The sequence below is a fragment of the Coenobita brevimanus genome, chromosome 52, assembly GCF_032717465.1.
Source record: "Coenobita brevimanus isolate Jiangsu-jjx chromosome 52, ASM3271746v2, whole genome shotgun sequence".
Taxonomy (NCBI): domain Eukaryota; kingdom Metazoa; phylum Arthropoda; class Malacostraca; order Decapoda; family Coenobitidae; genus Coenobita; species Coenobita brevimanus.
The window spans coordinates 21,977,892-22,003,962 of NC_137005.1; the positions used below are offsets into that span (position 1 = coordinate 21,977,892).

Sequence of the window (26,071 nt, forward strand, 5' to 3'; positions counted from 1 at the left end):
AACGGTCACTATGTTGCGGTGGAAGCATCATCATTTTTAGCAACTGTGCTTACGCGGCCACATAGGTGAACCTATACTCATATTGTCTGATAATTCTCTCTCTCTCTCTCTCTCTCTCTCTCTCTCTCACACACACACACACACACACACACTCACACACACACACACACACACACACACACACACACACACACACACACACACACACACACACACACACACACACACACACACACACACACGCTTTCGCGCGCCGAATAAACCTCTGGGTTCAGTTGCTGATTTTGAAGTGTGTTGTTTGATTAGTAATTTCTTAAATCCTCTGGCAATATTCTTTCGTGTGCTTGTTCAGTGTAAATGTTGGTGAAAGTAAAATGCAATAATTACATATATTATTATTATTCACACAGCCAAAATATGATTGCGTAGCATAAAAAAGACGAAATAATTATACATGACAAACAGGGAGTCAAGCTTGTATCGGTTCGAAACGTATGTTCCTGCGTGTGTAGCCTCTTAATAGTTTGAGTGGGCCTCCGTCCAGAAAGGATCCGCTCCACATTCCCGGCCCGGCACGTGTGGGCTAGAGATTGTGGTGCGCGAGTGTACCAGACAAACCCATCTGCACTTGCTAACTCCTTTGCTGGAACCGCTTCTGCGTGACCGTGGGTTATCATGTCTTGCACAGACTTCACATAATCTTGTTCATATTTCTTGTCATTTCTGACCTTTCTTTTCAGTCAGTCTAATGTGTAAACTGCTAAGTCTTAACTGTTTTCAGACTTGATATTTTCATTCTTGAGAGGAAGCAGAATCTCATAATGTTCTTCTTCTGGCTTGTACACTCCCTCATTTTTATTACAAAGAGTTTGTCTTCAAAAGAGATGGGAACGTCAAACATTTTTTGATTTGCTGTGGGTAAACAACATACTTTACTTGAGGTGGAACAACCAGGAAACTAACTTTCTTTCCATTATTGATGACTACTTCTTGGGTCATAGTTCTGCGTACCAGTACAATGACATCTGTTCTTCTGCCACCGCAGACCTTTCCTATTATACCCCATCCAAATTCTGTCTTTCTAGCAAAAGAATCTTTTATATTTCCTGGGATAATTTCCTTTAGCTTCAGTTCATTAGTACAGCTAAGTCCTATGATGAGACCAATTTCTTTGTTAGAATCATGTGACATCGGTTTGTCTGTTATTCTTTTCAAATGTGGCCAATTGTTTGCAGTCTCTGGTCTTGATATCTGATCTCTACTGGCTAGTAACCTATAGGTTCTCTAGAGTTTGTATAGGGAAGTAACACTTCTTTCTGTTCATATACTCCCTTTACCACAAGCCCTTGTACTTGGTACACCCGGCAACAGTTCCGCCTGGGCCCCCCAGTGGCGAGATATAGTAGATGTGGCAGCAGTGTGTGTGTTTGTTCGTCTGTACATGCTCGAAAAATGTTCGGGTCGTCAACTCTCTCACTCCATTGTGAACGTGAATCGGCCTTTGAGTTCACTCCATAGATGGCGGTGTGTGGTTATGGTGGAGAGACGGGAGGTCAGGACGGTAGGTGGGTCGGAGTTGGGGGGGACGAACAGCTAGGTTGTTTGTACTGGACATGATAATAGTTTTCCCAGTCATTATTGTGGATCATATCAGGTTACTGACACTTTGTATTCCTAACAACAATAAAGAAAAATGAAATATTGTTGCACTGCTACCCGTTACAATATATTCCACGATGATTGGATATCCTCCATAACTTATCCCCCCTCTCTCTCTCTCTCTCTCTCTCTCTCTCTCTCTCTCTCTCTCTCTCTCTCTCTCTCTCTCTCTCTCTTTCTCTCTCTCAGGTCATTAAGTAATCAGTAGATAGCATTATCAGCATAGATTAAAGAGGATTTGTCTTTTAATTAAAACTGCTGACAAGTTGTAAGTGCAAGCGGCATATATACATTAAGGACTGATCAAAAGACAAACCGGTGAACATGATACGTAAAATGTTTCAGAATCAATAGTAATTCTGTTTGTGACATTTCCGAAGAGGCGGAGAGCAGATGATGTGGAAACGAAAAACGTCCACAATGCACTGGCAACAAAGGCAGAGGCTACAGTATTTCTGCAGGCTGAGTCAAGGGTCTGCCTTACCATATGTATGAGCAGTGCTGATGAACGTCCATTGAAGACAGGCCCAAAGTTAATACCGTATTATGGAGTATTTATAATTGTTTCACATCATCATAACTTAGACAAACTAAGCTCATTTTTACTGGTTAACTCAGTTCAGGCAATGGTTTTCAGTAACTATTGTAAATGATCTACTGTTTTTACACAGTCTGATTTTTCCTTTCCTATTTCCCAGGTAAACATCTATAACAGCAATTGCATGTTTTTCGCAACTGATATTTCATGTTATCTTTGGATATTACTGTATGGTAAAAGGCCTGAATATATCCTATTACAGCAGTTCACAATGTGAGAGCAGAAAAAGCAACTAATAATCCATATGTTGATGATGATAATGGTGTAATAATTGAGGCTTGCGTCAACCAGGCCTCAACAGGACAAATACCCCTGCGGCAAGTGATTTCGGTGGATGGAGGACAAATTCCCCTAACTGAATTCTCCGTCGTAATGCAGGTAGGCTTTCTACTGTATGTCTTATTGCGTTGTTGAGTCATAATATCCCACTTACATCCACGTAAAAATGGCAAAAATGAGGCAGCGAAATTGCACCGTCTCGTCTACAGCACCCCGAGTGTGAATGGTGTATATATGATGAGTGGCACAAGGCTTGTTTGTGTTGAAACTTCTCAAATGGAGCATTTACACGAATCTTCGATCCCAGTTTTCCCATATTGGTAAAGTATATAGTGTTCCAGCATTGTCCGATTCATGCCAACATCAGGACATTTATTTAATAGTAGGTATAGTGAAGTTTCATAATTGCCTCTTTAGGCAATTGTAAACCTCTAGTTATACCTGTGTTATGACTTATTCAATATTCATGGTCAAGGTGAATGACGGAGCTCAAAACAATCTTATCAGTAAAGGCCACAGCTCACCATATTGTCAATTACCAAGGACAGACGAAATTTTGCTGATAGCAGACCGAAATGGCCAGCGAGCAGCACCAACGATCAACTTGCTGCGAGAAATACGCCTAGTTTGACTCCGCCTTCAGCTTGTTTGGAGGGATCACGAAATGTTGCCAATCACACATCAGGGAGAAGTTTCAAGTCAGCCAATCATAAGTGGAGCGAGGTGATGTTTGCACCCCTGATATTATCGTTGCCAGTCTACCACCGAATTCAAGATGAACAGGCAGCAGAGAGAAATGATTAAACGTACACAGATCATGACTCTGCACGAGGCCGGTCATTCAACACGGGTGATAGCGCAGAGACTTGCCGTGTCCCGCACAACAGTTCAAAAGTGGACACATCGACATGAGGAAACTGGAAGTCTGGTTGACGCTGGTATGCACATTCATTTGTTGCGATAGTTACTAATGAAGTTACCAAATAATAACAAATAGCAATGAATTACAATAAGTACTTAGTTTTGAGGCTGCCGTTGACCAAAAAGGAAAAGGAAATTTAAAAAAAAAACTCTACGCTTTAATCATCCAAGGTTCCTGGTAGCTAACGTCAGTAATTCGTAGTAGAGTTAAAACTTAAAGTATTAATTATGGGTAGTGGATCTCCCTGTATTTGTTTTATATCCGGAATGTTATAAAAACGAGTATGATTTTAGAAAGAAGACCTCGACCTCGATCAACTACCCGTGAAGAAGACGAAAACATCCGACGAGAGGTGGAGGATGCCCCTTTCACGGACGCTGTCGCCATAAGGGAACGTCTGCAGCTGAATGTGACCGCGCAAACTGTGCGGAGGCGTTTAAGGGAGGCGGGTCTCCGTCACAGAATTCCAGCCGAAAAGGAGCGCCTCACAGACGAACATCGGGCACGCAGGCTAACCTTCGCCCGTCAGTATGTGGAAAAAGGAATTGACTTCTGGTCCAGGGTCGTCTTCACAGATGAGAAGACTTACAACAGCACAAACCACGGAGTATTCCACAACTGGAGACCTGATAACACACGGTAATAAAATCGTAATGAATATTCAATCATAAATGCACCGACATTGTGGTAGGTAACGACCAAGTAATATAACATATGTCATGTATTTCATCAGTGTAAACAGTACAATAGGTATTCGTAAAAATACAGGTCTATCTATCTATCTATTGCCAGACGCCTCAATCCCGTTTGGGGTGGCCAGGTAATACTTTTATTATTTACCTCTCTATTTTAGTGTATATTCATATTAAAACAATAAAGCACTACGTCGAAATTTATCAACACTAAAGTCTGCCCAGTGATCTTTGTTTATAACTTTTTACTGGTGTTTAAAATAATTAAAGGTATATAGGCCTATACCTTTAAGTATGAAAATGTCCAAATGGTGTGCACCAGACCCTATCACTGTAACAGCCTTAAGGAGTTGTGACAAACCAATGAGCGATGCGGCATTGGAATGTTCCTGTTCCTGTTCCCTTTTCCATCTATAGCGGTCCTCTTTTCTATGGCCTGGCTTTTCACAGTACCAGCAACTTCCTTCAATTGTTTTCTGATTCACATAACAGCCCCTTTCTTGCCTTGAATCCCACACTACAACCTGCCTGAAAATTGGACACACTGCCCAGTGGGCAAATGTCACATTTTTCACGTGGAAAAGATGCGGACTGGAGATGTCTAAAAGATGTGGATATCTGATATTTTTTGGTAGTTCGTTTCACGAGAATTTAAGCACGTGTAATAGACGTGTTGAAATTCATGAGTAATACACAGTAATATCTGGTGGAATAAATCACATGCATGCAAATTAGGAAGGCTGCCTTGAAACCAAATGCATAAAAAAATATACATTCACTCCCTAACTCCAACAAGTTTTTCCTATGCTGAATAAAAGTAATAATTTAGCCACAATAAATTGTCGAATTCGTCAATCATCAAAGCATTGTTAGCTTATAAGTCGATTAACTCATACAGACTATAATTTATTCAGCTTGGGAAGAACTTATGGGATCTAGGGATTGAATGTAAATTATTTTTATCCATTTGATTTCTAGAGAGCCTTCTTAATTTAAGTCGTATAAACTTGTCTAATGATTGATAAAATAAACTGTCAAGATGGATCATAATCATCAACAGGTTAATTTTCAATAATGTGCAAACTATATAAATGTCCTGCAAGATTCATATACTGCATACAGTACTGTAACTACATCAGTACAGTTAAGGTATAGCTAATGGTGAACGGAACCCATGAAACTTGGTTTGACTATAAGGTGCAATACATCAATAGTCTGCACAAGATTGGATACCAATGAATATAGGTATGTTTAAAAATAATACACAGAGTAGTTGTTTAATTTATATATTGTGCATTACAGAAAAATCATTCATATTGCTGTCTTAAAGAGTTGATGAGGTGACAAGCTTTGGATTCCACCTTCTGCAGAAGAGCTCTATGTGATAAAAAGAAAGTAAATAATGAGAGAAGTTAATTAAGGCAACTAATTAGGGAAAAGTAAAATATCATATGGGAACTTAACGGTATCCTAAAGGTTAACAGGGGATCAGATAGGATGGTAAGGATAGCAGACAACCAACAACCATCAGCACATTCAGCAGAGTGTTCGCTTCAGTAGCCAGATCCATTGCTTCTCTTAGAGTACAAAAGAAAATATAAAGACTACAAACAATTAATCAGAAACCCTGGGAGCACTGTGAAAAACAAAACACTACTTAGGTGCTACCACCAAGAATAATAATGTACAATGTAGGTTCTGTGTGACAAATGGAGAAGCTGTCCACCATCCTCTTAAGGAGAGTGCTGGCTGCGTGGTATGTGCGGTTTTATTCATGTAGGAGTTTACAGTGTTAGATTATCTGAAAGAATAAAACATAGATGTTAGTTTCAATACAGCAATAAGTACAGTAAATCAGCGATTTTTTTTTGTTTAGTTCAGTCATAATACAGTGGGCTCACATAGTATGCAAGTTCACAGTACGTGAATCGCACAGTATGCAAGTGAACAAAAATAATAATCAAAAAAACCTTCACTGCGAGAATGTAGCCCACAATACGTGAGGTAGAGGCAAGGAGTGGCCCAAAGCCATTATTTTCCCTGACTCAGCGACCCCCCTCTCCGCACAACGTGCCCATCGCGACTTAGAGGCTCTTGAGGAAGGTGCTCAAGAGGTTTCTACAGTAAGATCTCACCAATAACGACTTCGACAATAACGTTTTCGGCAATAACATTAAGTTAGAATAGAACCCAGTTTCTTTAATAATGTTTGGATTTGCTTGAATGACACTATTTCGCGAATGCTAAGTTGTTATACAGCAAATACGTTCGTAACAAGATAAGGAATGAAGCAGACAAACAAGGAGAGATGAAGGAAGTTGCCAAAAATGTGATCAGTAGCGAGGAGGAGATGGAGGATCTTCCCCTCACCACCTCCCCTGATTAGTACGCCACCGTCCTCTCCACCTCCACTGCCCCCCCCCCCTCCGACTCGCCAGCCGCCTCCACCTCCGAAGTCCCACTTGCTTCGCCTGGCATACCTGTATCCCCCACCATAATGACTGTTACCGCATTCTGGAAGAAATATAACATTCGACAGACCGTAAATTTCATCAAAGCTTGGAATAATACAACACTGGCTACCGTTAAACGCGCGGTGCGGACCGGTGGTGCAGCGAGGGCACTCTAAATGTGTTGCCGCGCCTCAGAACCCCTGTTACTTACGTCCATCAGGCCTGTTGTCTACTATTGTTAAGGTCTCTGACCATATTTTTGTTATTGTGGCTATATCTGCAGTATACAGTATGTCTGAAAAATTTTCCCTTTATTATGTCTCTAAGAAAAAAAAAATTTCAAGGTATGAGGGGTTACCGCCCATATGTAATGTTTCCAATAAGATTATGTATTCAAAGTGCACGATTTCAAAGTGCGTGAGGACCAGGACCACCCATCCTCTCTTGTAATGTCCGAGCCCACTATATTTATTTTTTTTTTTTCAGTATAGGTAAGAAATAACCCTTTTTTGCATGATTTAGGGAACAACTTCCACCACAAACTAATCCTAAGGCCTGTAATTGGGTGAAGTCAAATTCGAAATAATATCCTTAAACTGGTACTAAATATATATCATCATCATCATCATCCGGACCTCCTGTCCCACCCAAGGGCAGGGTGAGGAGTAGCAATGTCCAGACAGCCCAAAATTGCCCAGTCCAATGGGCCATGCTTCCATTCACTCATCATTCAAGCCCCCGGAATCCTGGCTCTATCGGATACGCCAAAAACATTCACCACCTTCTGTAGCTTCACATAATCGTATCCAATTGAGTCAATCCAGACGCTGCCACGTTAAAAAAGGATGCGAAAAATCTCTGATCATGCACTTCTCACAAAATTCATCCAGCCAGCTCGATCTCCTGTCAGTTCCCTAGCCTCACCGACTTCCAAACCATATCTCTCCACCTTCTCCTTGGCCTACCTCGCCTCCTCCCTCCTGCGAATTCGCTCAGCTATACCTTTTTCACCACTCGGTTGTTATCCATTCTCTCCACATGACCATACCATCTCAGTACACTCTCTTCAGTTCTGGTATCCACTGACTTCCTCACTCCACATCTTTCACGAATCACATTATTTCGTATCCTATCCACCCTCTATACTCCACATACATTCCTCAGCAGTCCCATCTCCACCGCTCTTACTCTTGACTTTTCATTTTCATGCCACACCATAGTCTCACATCCATATGTTAAAGCTGGCACTAACACTCCTTCATGTAAGCCTCGTGCAGCTGCAACACTCAAGCCTCTGTTTCTTATCAAGGCCTTCATTGCACCAGCTACTTTTCTTCCTTGTGTCACTCTACTGTACTTTCAACTTCTTTTGCACATTTTCCTCTCTTTTCTATCACTCTACCCAGGTATTTGAACTCTCTCACCAATTCCAGTCTCTCTCCATTCACTGTTGCATTGCACTGGGAGTAACTTTCTCTCTCAATAACCATCACTTTACTCTTTTCTACATTTACTCTCAAGGAACGTCACTTACAGACATCAGCAAAAGTCTGTGCTAGCCTACCAAGTTCTTGTCCGGTACTTGCAAGCAGTACTGCATCATCAGCATACAACAAATTTGAGATATTCCATACATCACCATTCATTATCAATCCCATCCCTCTCTCCATTACTCGTATTTTCACGTCTCTCATCTCCCCATCCATATATACATTGAACAACCATGGGGACATCACACAACATTGTTGCATGCCCACACTGATCGTGAACCATTCACTTAATTGCCCATTAACCCTGACACATGCTTCACTACCATCATAAAAACTCTTGACGGCACCTAGCAGCTTACCCTCTACACCGTACATGCACAAAACTTTCCACAATCCTTCTCTGTCCACTTTGTCATTTGCTTTTTCCAGATCCATGAATGCCATGAACACCCTTTTTTTCTCTGCGGGGAGGATTTACTCATTTTTTGGTTTTAACTGACAATACTTTCAACTGCAAATGATCTCATACTTACCCAACCCTGTCCTAACTCCCACTAAGGGGTCGAATTGAATACGAGATGAAAACTGTAAAATCGAACAAATTATTTAGTATTAACCTAACCTAATCTAACCTAACCTGGCCTATTCCCTGTGCATGGTTGAAGTCATATATAAAATTAAAAAAGGGGAAAGAAAACTGAACGAAGTGCTTTTTAACCCATTAACTGCGGCATGAGGTTTCGTGGTCGATCCCCTCATGAACAAAAAAACGGGATTTTTTTCCTCAAAAATAATTTTTGCTCTTGTAAATGAAAGCGTGCATGGAAAAGAATAGGACACAAAATTTGAGTTCGTTATTTACATTAGTTTGGCCGTGGTTCGTTATTTGTAGACATTTGGGTGAAAAATGTAGCGTGCCTTTTTAAAACAAAAAGAATTTGATCATATGATGTACATTGCAGTCGCACGCTATTCTTCATATGATGTACGTAGCAGCTATTGGGTTAATTAAACTAATCTAACCTGCCAAATCAGACCTAATCCAACAAAATTTAACCCCCAACCTAACCTACATTAACTGTGAAAGCATCTTACCTAACCTAACCTGGCCTAATCCCTGTAGGTGGTTGAAGTCATGTACAAAAAAAAAAGGAATTAAAATCGAATGAAGTGCTTTTTAATCTAACTTAACCTACCAAATCAGACCTGATCCAATCAAATTTAATCCTCACTCTAACGTACGTTAACTGTGAAAGCTCATAATTTGGGGGGCAGGGACGGACTAAGGTCGCCTTCCCCAAGCCGTGACTATACAGTGAGTTGTTACCGGACGAACAAAAACACCTAAAGGACATTTTTGCGAGGAAAATGTCATATATGAAACCCCCCCTAAATTGAGGAGTAAATATCATTGAAAAGGCTGGAATTCCCCTAGGGTGTGACCAAATGAAATCGTAACACTATCTATATTAGCACTGTACAAGCGCCCGACAGTATTAATGCCTAGCCTATAGGCTAGCCTATATGTCATATGGATAGACTAGGCTATTTAGACCGAGCCTGTGTGGTTGACCAGTTTATTTAAGGCTAATTTCTTCAACACACTACAGTCTTTATACCTAAAGCTTATATATGATTAACTTTTGATACTGAAAATTGATAGAGGACTTCAAAAATCATACCTTCCCTCAAAGCATGTGCCTTTGTACGTACGGTAAATGCGGGGTTTAAATGTTTCTGCAAGGTTACCATTGAAAATACTCAAACTTCGCTATAGGTAGCAAGATGGAATGGCAAAATAGCCAGAATAATGCCACAAAAATTAAAATATCATTTAAAATGGCTCAAATAACTATAACATTTATAGAATGTCATTAGATGTAAAAATTAAATATTTATACATGATCTAATTCAGTTCCTCTGTATCTAGCGAGAAACTATAGCTAGATTGTACGAGCATGGCAACACTGTATATGAACCGTGTTGTTTACGTCGATATTTGGTGATCTAGTATTATTTCGCATTTGTTAAAAAAAAAAATAATAATAATAAAGAAAATGTTTAATAAGCACATAAAAAGTATTACTTTGAATATCATGAATACCTACTGCACCATCATTTATATCGCTTAATTGAGATGATCATTTTAAGTAAAGAATTATCCACAACCACTTCCGTCTCTCTCTCTCTCTCTCTCTCTCTCTCTCTCTCTCTCTCTCTCTCTCTCTCTCTCTCTCTCTCTCTCTCTCTCTCTCTCTCTCTCTCTCAAATATGGAATTCATGGAGAAGGTTTGGGGAGGCCTTTGTTCAGGACACTAAATGGCTAATGATGATAATATCATCATCATCAGCAGCAGCAGCATGACCTGCCCATCTCCATTTCTGTTCCTTTATAACTTAAATAATGTCTTTTACTAATTTAGTCTGCTCTCTCACCAAAGATGATGTGTTCTGTCCATCAAGGATATTCCCAAAGACCAATAGAAACGACAATGTTAGGAATATATATACAGTTTAAGCAACGTTGGGTCTGGTTAGTACTTGGATGGGTCACCGCCTGGGAACACCAGATGCTGTTGGCATAACGGTCTCCCTACGTGTCAAGTGGGGTTGGTGGAGGATTAGTGCCCCTCCCTGTAAAACAATTAACTCTAAGCCCTTGGCCACCCCGTTTGGGATACATGGCGTCTGGCAATGAAAAAATATATATATATATATATATATATATATATATATATATATATATATATATATATATATATATATATATATATATATTGTTACATAGCCTATGATTTCATCATCCCTTGTATAATTCTAACTTATGATACAGTTTTGTTCATGAATGCATCATCCTTTGTATGATCCTTATGTACAGTATGCTGCATGTTTGTTCACGATTCGCCACGTGGCTTCCATAGTGACCAGGCTTGCGTGTTCTACCTCACTCCCCCCTTCTCCCCCTTATAGTAGAGATAGTAGAGTAAGTCGTTCTTTCTGTTGTTCAGAGCAGGATTGTCAACTCTTCGTCCTCTATGCCTTCATTTGCGCGTCCTTCTTACAAGTTGAATCAAGCTCTGCCGGCTCCCTATATAATGAGCTCAGTCTCTGCATTAGTTGCCACTTAGATCTAATCCTCATTCTGTTCACATCTCTGTCCTCCCCTGTACAGTATATTATTTTTGTGAGTGCTCAGGAAGTCTCCAGCCATCTAGCTGCTGTATAATTTGAGTATAAGTGTTATTACCATTTTTTCTTGTATTGTATAGCCTAAGGCGTTAATTCATAAGCCAGGTAAAGTTTTTATGATTCATATTGATTCCATACTGTCAGCCAGTATTAGTAATAATTTGTATCTGTAATAATATTATATCTTGCTTTAACTGAGCATTATCCGGTTTTCTCATTTTATCAGGGCTGACTTAGATAAATTTGCCCTTGCTAAATTCATGTTAATAGAGGCTATTGCAGTTAACCATATATGTAACCTGTTTTGCAATTACATTATCCTTATGAGTCCTGAATGTTAAGCTGTTAGTATGAGCATTAAGCTTTAACTTGTAATTTTACCTAAGTCTTTTGTTTTGAACCTGGAACTTTGTGGGACAGTAGTGATTTTCGTGTTCTCACTTGAAGTGTTCATTATCTCTCTCTGTTCCATAACAATATATATATATATATATATATATATATATATATATATATATATATATATATGTGTGTGTGTGTGTGTGTGTGTGTGTGTGTGTGTGTGTGTGTGTGTGTGTGGTACAGTGGTAAAATGTGCATTTTCGTAAACCGAAAAACAAGGGTCCGCGCTCCACCAGGGTAATAAACTCTGGGAGCGTTCTTCATGCCACGTACTGCACTGGCGGACACATGAGGTGCTGTGGTTGAACCAGTGTCGTATACCGTAAAGTATGTTTGCACCCAGTCGGCTTGCACAGGTCGATTACACTTGGTTCACAGACTATACACACATCCAAGGCCACTCCAACACAACAATTACACTTACAAGCACTTCTCACCCTACATGCAGTCTCTACCAGACAGCCTAAGCCATACATTGGCTGTATTGTGCCCACTTTGGTCGGGATAGGCCGGTCCTGCAGTGGACACTCAAACGGCTGATTATATATATATATATATATATATATATATATATATATATATATATATATATATATATATTAATTTCCAATCAATAAATATTATAAAGTGCTAATAGGCAGGCTACATACGGTAATTACTTTCATATACACACACACACACACACAAAAAGGCATAAGCTCACACTGCTCTAATGTTGCAGAATCACAATCGGAACTAATCTATTTCATGTGAATTGTACCACCACATATATATCTGATACTATTCTGAGAGAATTCACATGAATTCTTCATCCAGTTTTACACGAGATCTTCTCAACTAAGTTTCCACGTGGGAAAGATGTAGAAATCTGGTGAATACTGGTGTACATGAGATTTCATCAAATATCCATGACCAAGAGATGTGGAATTCATAAGCTGTGCCCACTGGGTAGACCTGATATAGGACTTGAAATCTAGAGCCCTGGCTAGTGCTTCTTGCATGCTTCTTGGTTGTGCCTGCTTCACTTGCACTTTCAATTCTACACTATCAAGAGCACTGATGAACTGGTCCCTCAGAAGAATAGCCAACAGGTTAGGTGCTGCTCTAGGGTACGCCTTGTATGACATACTCTCTAGGTCATGAGCAAGCTGATGTAGATATTAGTCTCGAGCCCGTACACAGCTCCAGAATCTTGCTCTGTAAACCTCAGTCTGGTTCATCTGGGCTCCAGCACTTCTACTAAGAAATGGTAATTGTTCCTCTCCTCTACTGACATCTGCCCAAGAAATTCCATTGTGGCACCCTGGAGGCTAGTAGCAAGCTGCACTAATTTCGGTCTACCATCACGACCATTCTGATCAGCAAGTTACTCAGACTGTGCACGGTAAGCTTCCCAAGATACTCCACCATCAGATTCTTGAAGTTTCTTTTTAATAGACTAGAATAGTCTATTCCCCATCCTTATGTAAGCTTCCTATATTCTAGAAAAATCTACTATATTCTCGGGGAAGCAATAGTTACAACATTTACCAGCTCCAAAATATCCCAACAACTCTTTAAATTATTGAGCATACAAAATGAGACAAAAATATAATTTTAAAAAGAATCACAAGAATACAGCATCATAGACAAAGAACTCAAAAATCGATGTACAACTTACAAAATACCTCCCACGCAAATAGTAGACCAACTGGCAACTCTGACATGTAACGGTAAAGTATGAGAAAAACTGAGAAACTTCCAGTAAATCCCTCCTCTCAGAACTATATTTTACAAGTGTACATAAGTATACTATAACACATATATACATACTGCAGCACCAACAAAGCCCATTACCACCAAAATAATTCAGACTTATATATCTTTTTATCTGTTTCCACAGTAACCGCCAGCCTTATTGTTTCTTCATGATTTTGAATCCAAGCAATCCTTGATCTAATAATAGAGTCCATTCTCATAATATTAACATTGTACTATATTTTTCATTGAAGTGTGTACAAAGCTGGATAAAATGATGGCCAGAGATAAAAACAAGAATATTGGTACGAAGAAAAACATTCCTCATTGTAAATAACGATTTCACACATCTTGCCTGTGTGATTAATGCATGATGCCTTAGCAGAAAAAGAGCAGCTACCTTAGCTACATTATGAATACATATTTCAGGAGGTGAATTATATAATTCATTTATTGCATTTGTATGTCCTAAACAAGTGACCTTTTTGTGTTTTCTATGTCCCATATTGATAACCCATAAACAGGTACACAATATGCCTTAAATAAAAACAGTAGTGATTGTGAATTACTTTTCTCAAATTTCCTGTATACAGAATTAAATTTAGAATAAAAAGAGTTTAAACTTATCTCAATATCATCGTTATTTGAAAAACTGTCTTCAATCATATAGCCTAAATATTTGTTTCTTCACTACTTCATACTGATTTTTATAAGGGACACTGTGCCCCTAATTTTTTTCAAATTAAATATCATAACTTTGAATTTATTGATGGTAATTTTCAGCTGCAAATTATTTACCTCAGTCTCAAAAGTTTTACACAGTAACTCAGTGTTTTCTTTTAAATCACCTAAGATTACAGTGTCATCTGTATATGCAATGATCTTTACTCTCAAAGGCCCAAGGCAACATCAAACATTGGCCTTCAATAACATTTTAATTTTATTATCAATGTAGAATTTAAACAGCCAAAGAAAAAAAATTCCTTCTTGTTGAGCAGCTCCATTGTAGGTAAGATTTACCAGAACAATTATTCCAAATATTTCTCGCATTGGTGTTCCGTAAATAATTCATAATAATTAATTTCATGTCAGTGGGAAATTCGCTTTCCAGTAAAATGTTCCCAACTTAAAAATGATTCACATTATCAAAAGCTTTAGATACATCCATAAAAGCTACATAAGGTATTCAGATTTTTTTAGTGTATGGTTCTTTTAATAAAAAAATAAATAAAAAACAAGCAACAGCAGCAGACAGTCCTTCTGTAAATCCAGACTGCCTACAGTTAATTAAAAACACAATTTTCTTTTAAAACATCTAAAAATATATCATTCTAAACATTTCAATACACATGAGGATACCGTTATTGGCCAATAGTTAGATGAATCTGATGCAGTACCGTTAATACCTTTAATTAAATGGAGGTATGCTTCAGTATTTCCACTGGTGAATAGCAGTAATTGTAACAAAGAATTTATAAAACGCACTAACACATCAAAATTCCTCAGATCCATACTTCAGTAGTGTAAAGTTTACGCTATCATGACCTATGCCTTCATTCAGCCTCCTCTTTAACAGTTTTAGAGTACCTATATACCTAAGGTGACCAGATTTATTGGAGGTAAAAGCGGGACGTGTGTGTGTGTGTGTGTCTACAGTATAGATAAATAGATAGATAGATATAGATATAGATAGATAGATAGGCAGATAGACAATTAGAGATAGATATAGATAGATAGACAGATAGATATTGACTAATGTGACAGCGACCGCTGCTGGGCTACACCTCAAACTGAGGCTGCTAATCAAACACTAACGTCTTCTACGAACTCCGAACATACCTTACGGTACAGTGAATGGGTCGACCAAAGTTACCAGCTATAGTAGGACTCGCCTACGTTTGCGGCTGTGGTGTAGCCCGCACCTGTGTACAGTGTTGCCACGTTTTCTATACCGTTATCTCTCTCTCTCTCTCTCTCTCTCTCTCTCTCTCTCTCTCTCTCTCTCTCTCTCCTGGCGGGAAATGTGAGCCACCCTGAGTACTTTTGATTCTTTTATAAGTTATTTATAATTGTGCTTTCATTTGTTAATTTGGTTTTGTTATATTTAGTGATGCCGACAATGCATTCAATGCATGCCCCTCTCCTGCCTCTCTCTCTCTCTCTCTCTCTCTCTCTCTCTCTCTCTCTCTCTCTCTCGCTCTCTCGCCGACTGGGTGTGGAAGTGTTGCCGCTCGCGAGTGAATAATTTTTTTTTTTTTACTTCGGTATTGGCATATGCCTACTATTTTGTCCTACATATTAGCTTATGATTATAAATGTGATTATTCCTCGTCCTTAAAATTATGGTAAAAGCTGGTAAATGTGAGCATTTTTCCCTAGCAACACCTGTACAAGCTATGGTTGGGTATACGAAGGTACTTTACCGTAGGCCAGACTGGTAAGTGTTGCCACTCAGAAGAATTACATGAATTATTTCTTTTACTTTGGATATTGGCATATTTCTTCTTTTTTCAGGCTCATTATCTTATATCCATAACTGTGATATTATTACCCACCCTAAAACTACACTAAAAACCATTAAAAGTGACTACAATTTCTTTTAGCAACACTGTACAATATGTATGCCATGTTTCTGTGTTACTGTATAAATATTTTATGCATAATAAGATTACTGTTGATTCATCCATCAAAATACACAAGTGTAAGTTTTATTCATCTGAATTTATCGAATTTGTGATGCCTTGTACATAAATAGCTTCCGTTTCACATCGCAAGTTGGGGAAACATGGCACCATTGTACACAGTTGCGAGCCACACCACAGCCGCAAACGTGCGCGAGTCCTACTAGTGAGCATTACAGATTTTATATTAATAATTAGGTATTTCATTTGGTTAGGATTATGCATAATTTTTCTAATTCATCCTAATTTCGTAAAAGAAGGTCATGTTATATCTAATGCAATATTAAGTTTCTAAAAGCGGGACAGTTAAGATAATTTGCTCAAAAAGCGGGACATTCTGGTCACAATTAAAAAAAGCGGGACGGACGTCAAAAAAGCGGGACTGTCCCACCTAAAAGCGGGACTCTGGTCACCTTATATATACCGGGAGAGTAGCGACATAGGGGGTACCGGACGCTCAGCTGATGGCCGCCACATTCCTGCCAAATTCGCACGCCGCCTGACTGAGACTCAGGTGCAGGCATTCCGTTAGCGTTAGTTCATGTTTTTTTGTTGCTGAGAGTGGGTGTGATGCCGGGCTGTTCTGCCTATGGGTGTGCCAGTCGACCGGAGAAAGGCTTTAAAATGTTCACATTTCCATCTGATCCAGAAAGAAAGAAATTATGGAGGAATAAAGTCAATCGTCTGGGGGGGGAACCAACTTCTAAATCAGTCTTATGTGAGGTATGGTATGCTTAATGAATGTTTTCATGTAATTTGCTGGGAGTTTGTTCCTCTCTGCCGTAGAAATAAATGAACTGTCGGTGTAAGAGGGAACCACTTAAGTACATAAGAGTATCAGGACGGATTAATCATTGAGAATGAATTTGTTTAAGAAGTGATGACACAAATTCACGGTTGTTTCATACTATGTTGATATTAGTTGTTTATGGTTGTTTATGCATATCTTGCATATGTATTATTATACTTCCTGTTCATATGAGTGCATTGTGTTACTTGTGTATTATGCCTACATGGAAAAAAAGTATTATTCACAAAATAATAGTGCGCTCCTCATACCAAGGTAGCCTACCATTATACTATCCTACTTTTATACTATCGTATGCTGCTGTTCATATGTGTATGACGTTTACCTTTCGTGTGTTTATTATCACATGTCTTGTGCTTTTACGCACATTCTCACGTGCATTATCCGTACAGAATCTTTTGATGTGTATTCTACATGTACTCTTATTATTTCGTGTGTTGTGACAATACGTGGAACGTGCATCGTTTTTTTTTTTTTTTCGTGTGCTACTGTATACGTGTACTACGTGCATTTTATGTACTGTATATTATGTGGACGTGTACCTACGTGACTCTTCAGTCAACCGTCTATGAATGTCACAAGTTTCTAAGGGGTCCACTATAACATACAGTTTACCTGAGAGTACCTATATAGGTACTCTAGTTTACTTCTAATGTTACCATTGGTTACTTAGAAGCTGTAACACTTTTTCACGTGAGTCTGAAGTCAGCATAATAACATTCACAGATGAAGGTCAGCAGGACTTGTCAGTGACAGAGAGTGATTCTTTGTACAACTTTATAGGCTACTGTGTTCACTGTAAAAAAAACACGGAGACCACCTGTGACGAGTGCCTGGGAGATGTAATATCATCACCCCATCAGACAGCTCATAAGGCAGCAGACCTCACTTTACTCAAGGAATACAAAAAAGGAGGACTTATAAAGTACATGAGATGCTGAATAAAGTCGAGCTGATGTTCAGGAAAGGTCAGTGTGATTTGACAGGAAAAAATAACATTAAGAAAACCCTGATGAATGAAGCAGTAAACCTAACCAAAAATTATGATATTCCTACCAGTCACAACCTCAAAAGCAAACTTCTAAGCAAGTTTATCAATGCTCGCTTGCATTTCTACTGGAAAAAGATTAATGAAGAAGAAAAAAGAAACACAGAAGAAAAATACAGAACTCAGTAAAAGTGTAGCCATGAGGAAACTTGTACAGAATGTAATCAAGTCCTGTCCCTCAACAGGTTACTGCTATAATATAGTGTATTGTTAAATATTCCTATATAAACATTGATTGTAAGCATCCTACTTCTCATTCATCATCTTCTCTTATATTATGTTTTCGTCAGTATTTATAGCAACTATCACCAGCAGGAGAGAGAGAGAGAGGACAGCAGGTCGCCGGGCAGGGAGTCGGTGTGCGCCGCGCGTTTGGCAGGAAAATGGCGTCCTATCGGGGATTTGTCGCTACTCTCAGTATATAGGTACTCTAATTTTAGTCTTTCTATCTACATGTTAATGGAAATTTTTCTCTTAGAATACCACACTTCTTTTAATTTAGAAAAAACTCTGCTTCCTCCCCAATAACCTCTTCATCCTCATTCTTAAACTTTTCACCAAACGGTCTATCAAAATATAGCCAGACAACATAATCCCGTGAGGGGTGGCTGGATGACTTGGAGTTAGTTGTTTTACAGCGAGGGGCACTAACCCTTCGCCAACCCATATGTTTACATATAGGAAAAACGTATGGCAATGGAAATGGTCTCCAGGCTCACTGAAAACCATTAGACTTGTCATTCAATGTAAAACTGCCAAAGAGGAGTAGTAGAAGTTGACAGGAAAGAGGGGAGAAATAGGATGAGAGGAGGGCAGACACAGAAAAATAAAGATGAAGAAAGAAGTAGGCTGCACTACATCAAGTGGGTGAATGATGGTCGCTACCACCTGCCGTATAATATTTCTGTCATTTGCCATACCATCTATTTCACCCCAAAAAGAAAACATATTCTAGTTCTGAATTTTCTCTTGCACAGTCTTAAATCTGTCAGATATTTCATTACGTTTACAATGAAAAGTTTAAAGTTTTTGTACTTTCAACAATTCTTTGATATTCCTCTGAGTTTCTGTTTTTTTCCGTTATTTAGCCACGTAATATAATTATATCTTGATTTAGCATATAATTCTTTAACAGCGGTTCAGACCAAGAGTAACCCATATTTTTCCGCGTTTCTGCCTCATCACTTAATAATCATGTGTGAAAAGGGCTACTGAATTAATCATAGTATTATCATATTCTCTAATTGGGCTCTCTGCTCCAGTAAGACACATCCGACCACCTGGCAAGTAAACACCTTATTATTCATGTATTTGTTATGTTCCCTACTAACACCTCTCCTCTCTCAGTTTAATGAGTATTATTATTACTATCATGAGTCTATTCAATGTAAAAATTATCTTCAGAACTTTGAACTTGATAACATACTCCTAAGCATGGATCCATGGATTTAATTTTGTAACAGTCAACGGTAGATGATATGACCCAGTCATAGGACACAACACTTCAATATCAGAAATATTGGGGTAAGTGGTATGCTTTCCAATGATCCAACCATTTTGTATAGAAATCACTGTAAGGAATGTAAGTAAAAGTTTGTTTATCCAACATATCAACATCAAAGCACTCTAAACTATTTCTCTGTGTAAAATTGTTAAGGTTTAACAAAGACCTACCAATAAATGGATCTACATTAAAATCTCCCTTGATATAAACATTGTTAAACTTATGGTTATTTAGTATATACACCAAGATACTCAGTGCCTCCAGGTACAGGTCTAGTGTTTTGTCCCCCCATATAATCATTTTTCATGTTGGCAGCTATTAAGAGAATTACAGTGTCCCATGGTTAAATTCATTGCAATAGAATTAGTGTCAATTAATAAAATCTTCACTGTAAAAGGAAGGTTTTCCTTCACATACAAACTAATTCTCCCTCACACCTTCCTATATTTGAAATAAGAGACTTTCCACAATATCAAAGAGCAGATCCTATACATTCATATCTGTGTTCAATGAATTTAATACCGTATCACCCAATTTGTCTTCCGTAATATATGTTCCTCCCCCCCCCAAAAAAAAAAAAAAATCATATTACTGATTTGCTACAGAGCGGATGATATCTATATTTTTCCCTATGGAATAGCAAATAAAAGCAAATATCTTAATAACCATCTTTTCGTGACTAGTAAGAAATGGATTAAAGAAATGAAGTGTTAAAAAAAAAAAAAAGAAAGTAAAAATTTGGTGGCTGTATCAGATAGGAAAGTGAGTTGAAACCTAAGTACAAATATAAAACTAATACAAAAAAATGAACTTAATAATCTACCTATCCTGCTATCTATGTAGGCTATAGCCAGATGCCATAATCCCGTAAAGGGTGGCCATTTGTCTTTGAGTTCGTTGTTTTACGGGAAAAGAAACTAACCTCCGCCAACCCACTTGCTGACACGTAGGGAACACGTATGAGTTGGTTATATGGTTATCACAAAGTGTTGTAAATGGTATCCTGGCTTACAGGAATCCATTTGACTTGTCAAAATATAATCACCTGAAAAACAAAGAATAGTAATAAAAAGTAACAGGAATAATGGGAGAAATAGGAAGAGGGAAGAGTAGACGCCGAAAAAGAATGATAGAGGTGAAGGATGAAGAAGGCAGGAAGACATCATGTGAGTGGATGATGGTTGCCACCACCAACCACATAGGAATATGCTTATAAAATATTATTATAAAATTATATAAAACAACAAAAAAGAGTAAAATAAAAAAATAATCATGCAACAGTTTAAAGAGGCAGACCAATTAATTATAAATAGACTATCCAGTTAAAAAAAAAATATATAGCTCTCTAGAAATCAGTGTGCAGTTTAAAACAATCCAAATTAGAAGACAAAAATAATCCAGTAGCAAAAACCAGTTAAAATGATTAGCCAGTTTTTTTAGAATTTGTTTTTTAGAAATACCAAAAATGTAATAAATGTAGAAATTAGTTAAATAACTTTATAAACTACAGTGACAGAAAAGTGACAAATAAAATAAAATACAAAGTCTAGGTAAAACAAGATAAAAAGTACAAAACTGAGATTTACAATAGTTACCTGTTAAGTGCGAAAAACACATATAACGAGGAAGGACTCCGAGGTGTATACCTCCAGTAATGTCATTGTCATTAAAAAGGATCTGGATCCGGATCAGTGAAGATATTGTGTAGATTACATAGGATCCGGATCCACCCCCAAATTTAATCAGTTATTGCTTGACCTGTTGCCCACCCTTCCACAAAATTTCAAAGTTCATTGAGAACTTTTGGAGATACTTTACACAGGATCCGTATCCTCCCCAAAATTTAAACACTTTTTTCTTGGCCCATGGTCCACCCTTCCACCAGATTTTATTGAAATTCATGGAGATCCACTGGAGATATCGTCTGGAAAAACAAACATAGGCGAATACATAAGCTTCTCCAGCTTCGTTGGCAAAGGTGAAAATAAAATATGACTGATACTTAAAAGCCTTAGCAACGAAAAGCAATGTAAATAAAATGAATATGGAAAAAAACAAACACCAAATTAACAAAAACCCAATGAAGTTAACCTAACAATAAAATCAATGATATTAGGGGAATGACCTAATCAAACACAAATACAGTCAGAATAAAAAGTGCAAGGAAAAAGGAGCAAGATATGTAATAGATATGTTCTATATTTATCACCGTGTTTGTTTTATTATAATATTTGTCTACTGTGACATCCTTTGGCCATAATTCCTCATTAAATAACTTTTCTCTATCCTTTGCATTCACTGTAATTTTAAAAGCATTAAGTTCCTCGTTGGGTCTGGTTAGTACTTGGATGGGTGACCGCCTGGGAACACCAGATGCTGTTGGCATCCCTACGTGTCAAGTGGGGTTGGTGGAGGATTAGTGCCCCTCCCTGTAAAACAATTAACTCTAAGCCCTTGGCCACCCCGTCTGGGATACATGGCGTCTGGCAATGAATGAATGAATGAAGTTCCTCTGACCTGGAATGCAACTTTGTAATGTTTATAACTTCAACATAAAATACTATTGTAACATGTTCTCATATCCCATCAGCTGAACTCCAGGATCACTTTTTCAAAGAAATGAATCTTTTAACTGCTGTAATGTTCATGGAATCACTTTTCATGGATCCTGTTATTCCCTTAAACTGATATTTCCTCACGCAGTGTTTCCACCTGTAAACTAAAGCCCACATCACTCTCATTATTAGTCGGACTTCCACCTCCTATCAGAAAATGAACCTGTGGCACTACCGATTGTGGTCACAGTTGTGTACACTTGGACACGGCGCCCGTACGAGGATGTGACTCATGTGCTGCAGGACTACTGGCCATAACAACGACAACATTCACATTATGCATGCCACCTCTTCTTGCTCTCCTCATGCCAACTCTTGTACTGCTGCTCCTCCCTCTCGCCTCTTGCACTCCTCATGCCGACTCTTGTACTGCTGTTCCACCCTCTCTCCTATTGCTCTCCTCATGCTAAATCTTGTTCTGCTGTTCTTCCATCTTTCCTTCCCCCCATGTGGCATCTCACTGATCACATCACCACAGTTCTCATCCATTCTGTCCCTATGCCTGTCACTTGACACTTGAACACAGGACTCAACACTACTATGTGCTTCATCACCGATATGTCTCTTCTGTGTCACTACCTCCATATCCCGACTAGCTCCACATCAGCATAGCTCACCAGCATTTTATTGACTCCCTCGTGACTTGTCTTTCTGGGTGAAAGACTTCCTTAAAGTTATTCATTCTGAGTGATGTCAGATCCTCTAAAATATGGGCTTCATTAATGGTCATATCCTTCGCACCCTCTTCCATGTCACTGATAGCACTTTGAATTTTATTCTTTAAACCTGCCATATTCATTTTCATCTTACTAACAGTAGCTGCTGCGTTACACACATCTCTTTTGATGTCTAATATTTCTGGCAATAGTTCCATAATATATGAGGTGTCCTCAGCCAAACTTCTTAGCAGGGGGCCAAAGATTTCCAATCTTATTGAGGCCTTTTATGTGTATCTGTCACAGAATGTAGCAATTTGTCTTTCCTGCATTTCTCGTGATATTTAAACACATCATTTATATCATTTTTCATCTTATCAGGGTCAAGTCTCCATGATATTCTAGCTACTAAGCAATTACGTCAATCTCCTTACTTTTCTTTATTTCTTCATGTTAATAAAAGGAGTATGTGGTTTCAAACAGAGCATCATGGAAAAATTAATTTTTTGCTGAAGTAAGTAAGCAAAACAGACTGTTTACAATGTACTGTTCCTCCCTAATACTGATCACAATGCAACTCACCTTGCAGATACACCTCAAAAATACAGCAAGTCCCGTTAAATGGGAGCAAAGGTTTGTGAACGTTTCCTCACCATGACAGCTATAATTCAAAACACTTGAATAGACAGTAGGATCTCTCCAGCTGTTACACACAAGGAATCTAAATTCCTTCCTCCATGACAAGCTCCATAATTCATCTTATCAGGAAACAGGATGATACCAAAACACGCACTGGACCTGGAGTCTCCAAATACACAATTTCTTAAGTTTGTTGCATTACTGTGATAGACAAGGTCTTCATAGTACTGGTCTCCACAACAGATAGGAAATATACTGGACGTGTTATGTTATGCACAATTGCTTTAAAAAAAAAAAAAAAAAAAAAAAAAGGAGGTCCCTCAGACAAGCTACAAGGCACCGCCTAGTAGTAGTAGTAGTAGTAGTAGCAGAAGGGAGCCCATTCTACAACATGTGCTAAGCTATCAACGCGGTAGTTGCTGTCCTTCAGCTATTTTGTATCCTTTAGAAGGTTGATCTTTTTTGTGTAGTGAAAGACATTATGAATGAAGCAAGCGAGGTGACCTAAAAAGCTTCATTGAAATCCATGTCTCACTTCCCCTAGTTCTCACAGTTTTTATTTTTGGAAATGGGCTACAACCCACAGGATTAAGTGAGAGGGATTATGGATCCCAAATATCACATTATGGATCAGAGTTCATTGTACAATATGTACTGAGATATCAAAGTCATATCTGCCCTCCGTTCGCTGTTTCTGAGAATTTTTAATTTGGTAATTTGGGGCTGACACCCTCTGCATACCACGGTTTGAAAGTGTATTTAGTGGAAGACAATCGCGGTAATTCCAAGGTGTGTATAGAGGGAGGTGTCTTCACTCTCATTGAGCTCTGTAGTAACACATTCTGAAAATGACTTTTTTCCTAGGGACTTTTTAAGGTTTAATGGTGGACTAAACAATTCGTTGAAATAAATAAAGAAGGGGAATTTTTGTTTTATTCCTGATACTTTTATTAACACTGAATAAATAAAAACAAGAATTCTCTATATAGAAGTATGTGGCAGTCCATCTGTGTCCAGATTGGCTAGCTATTATGACCACTAGCTCCGCCCCGTTTCCACACATCACTTGGCGGGAAGGCGGTTTGTTTGTGCTTACGGTATATATTTGTAGCAGTATTGTGTTGTGCCCTTGCTACATGCAAAGTTAATTCGAGAAAGAGAAGGAAGTTTGTATCTTTTCATGTATTTCCGTGAAACCAACACGAAAGCGGCTATAAATGCCTGCAAAAGAAAAGATCTATTGCACGTCAAGCAAGTAAAACCATGGCATTTCATTTGCTCTATGCATTTTCCCTCCAAGTGTTTTAACTTTCACCTGTCATGTGACAATATCAAGCTTTCTTTAAAGCACAGTTCGTGCCCTGCCTTAAATCTACCAAGACTAGGAAACAATATTTGCAATCTTGTTTCGTATGAGGATCACATAGAGTATTTTACCAATGACGACTTTTTGCTTTCAGAACATTAGATTTTTATTAGAAATAAAAGATTTAAGCTTTCGGTACCTTTTCAGTTATCCATTAAGTGACGCTATGATAATACTTCTGTCAGTTTCAGCAATACTTGATAGTTCTCTAGATTTTGTTGTCATTGCTGTGGAAGAACAGTATTTTCATTAGACTAGATTATTGTTTTCATTGCACAGAATGGGCTACTAAATATACAGTTTGTTTAGCAAGTTTTGTCATTAACATTATATATGAAATAATGTAGCCTACGAGTAAAATAATGTATACGAGTATATACAGAATATTGCACTAGTTTTCCAATATATTTAAGTTTCCTTTGTTTACACGATAGACAGTTTTCTATGAACCGAACAATTGTGTATAACTATCGCAAAAAAAAAAAAAAAAAAAAAAAAGTTAATGGATTTTTTGTCTTTGAAAGTCTTGAAAGCTCATCACCAGTTGCTAATGACAAACTCACTGGACACCCTATATAGTAACATGGATTTGCTTCAGTGTAATTAACAGCATTTGGTTCTGTCGTTTAAATTCTTATATAAACAAGGTTCTTATCGGTAACGCTTTAGCGTATGCCTTCCTTATCACAATGTTTGACAAGATGAAATCTTTCAGATTACGCTTGAATTTACTGCATTAAGGCATGGCCACTGGGCATGGCGGAGTGAGGGTTAGTTAGGACGTTTTTTCCCCTTAGTTTCGGTTGGTTTTGTTTTCAAGCTTACCAGGTTACTACAGGTTCCCAAACTGGATATTGTCTTTGTTAATATAAGTGCAGTATCAGTTTTATGCCAGTTTTTTCCCCAGGAAGCTACTGGCATTTGGCTATATATCTCTGTGTGTGTACAGATAGGCTGTTAAGGGGGCGTGGCCAGGGCTGGCCTAAGTAAACGTTGCCAAGCCAACTAGTCAGTTTCCTTGAGCCCCACCCACCTCTCCTTATACTCACCTTGGTAACTCGACGAACTCACATGAGAAGCTTCACTGGAATCCATCAAACAGTCTAGAAGGAGTCAATGAACAGACATAGATAGCAAGACAGACATACAGACAGACTGAAACCCATGAAATGGTACAGGACTAGCTGTCGGAAATGATACAACACTTCATCATCATCATCATCATCATATTAGTAAGAAGAAAAAGAAGAAGAAGAAGATGAGGAAGAGGAAGAGAAAGAGGAATGGAAGACAATACTTCGCAAGATCTGCTATACAGTATGTTATTACATTA

General features: G+C 38.3%; 1 protein-coding gene across 1 annotated transcript; it reads left to right on the forward strand.

The window, feature by feature from the left end:
- Positions 1 to 3,311: 3,311 nt before the first annotated feature.
- On the forward strand, positions 3,312 to 22,335 carry LOC145400504 (uncharacterized). The gene is made up of 3 exons (XM_080273028.1): positions 3,312 to 3,474; positions 3,752 to 4,065; positions 22,210 to 22,335. The coding sequence occupies exons 1-3, from the start codon at positions 3,312 to 3,314 to the stop codon at positions 22,333 to 22,335; spliced, it is 603 nt and encodes a 200-aa protein (XP_080129154.1).
- The last annotated feature ends 3,736 nt before the right edge of the window (positions 22,336 to 26,071 follow it).

Bases quoted from the DNA above. Each gene is read 5' to 3' on its own strand.
- LOC145400504 (XM_080273028.1), top strand. From the start codon at position 3,312: ATGAACAGGCAGCAGAGAGAAATGATTAAACGTACACAGATCATGACT. The intron at 3,475-3,751 runs GTATGCACATTC...GTATGATTTTAG, and splicing joins TGGAAGTCTGGTTGACGCTG to AAAGAAGACCTCGACCTCGA. The intron at 4,066-22,209 runs GTATTCCACAAC...TCTCATTATTAG, and splicing joins ACAACAGCACAAACCACGGA to TCGGACTTCCACCTCCTATC.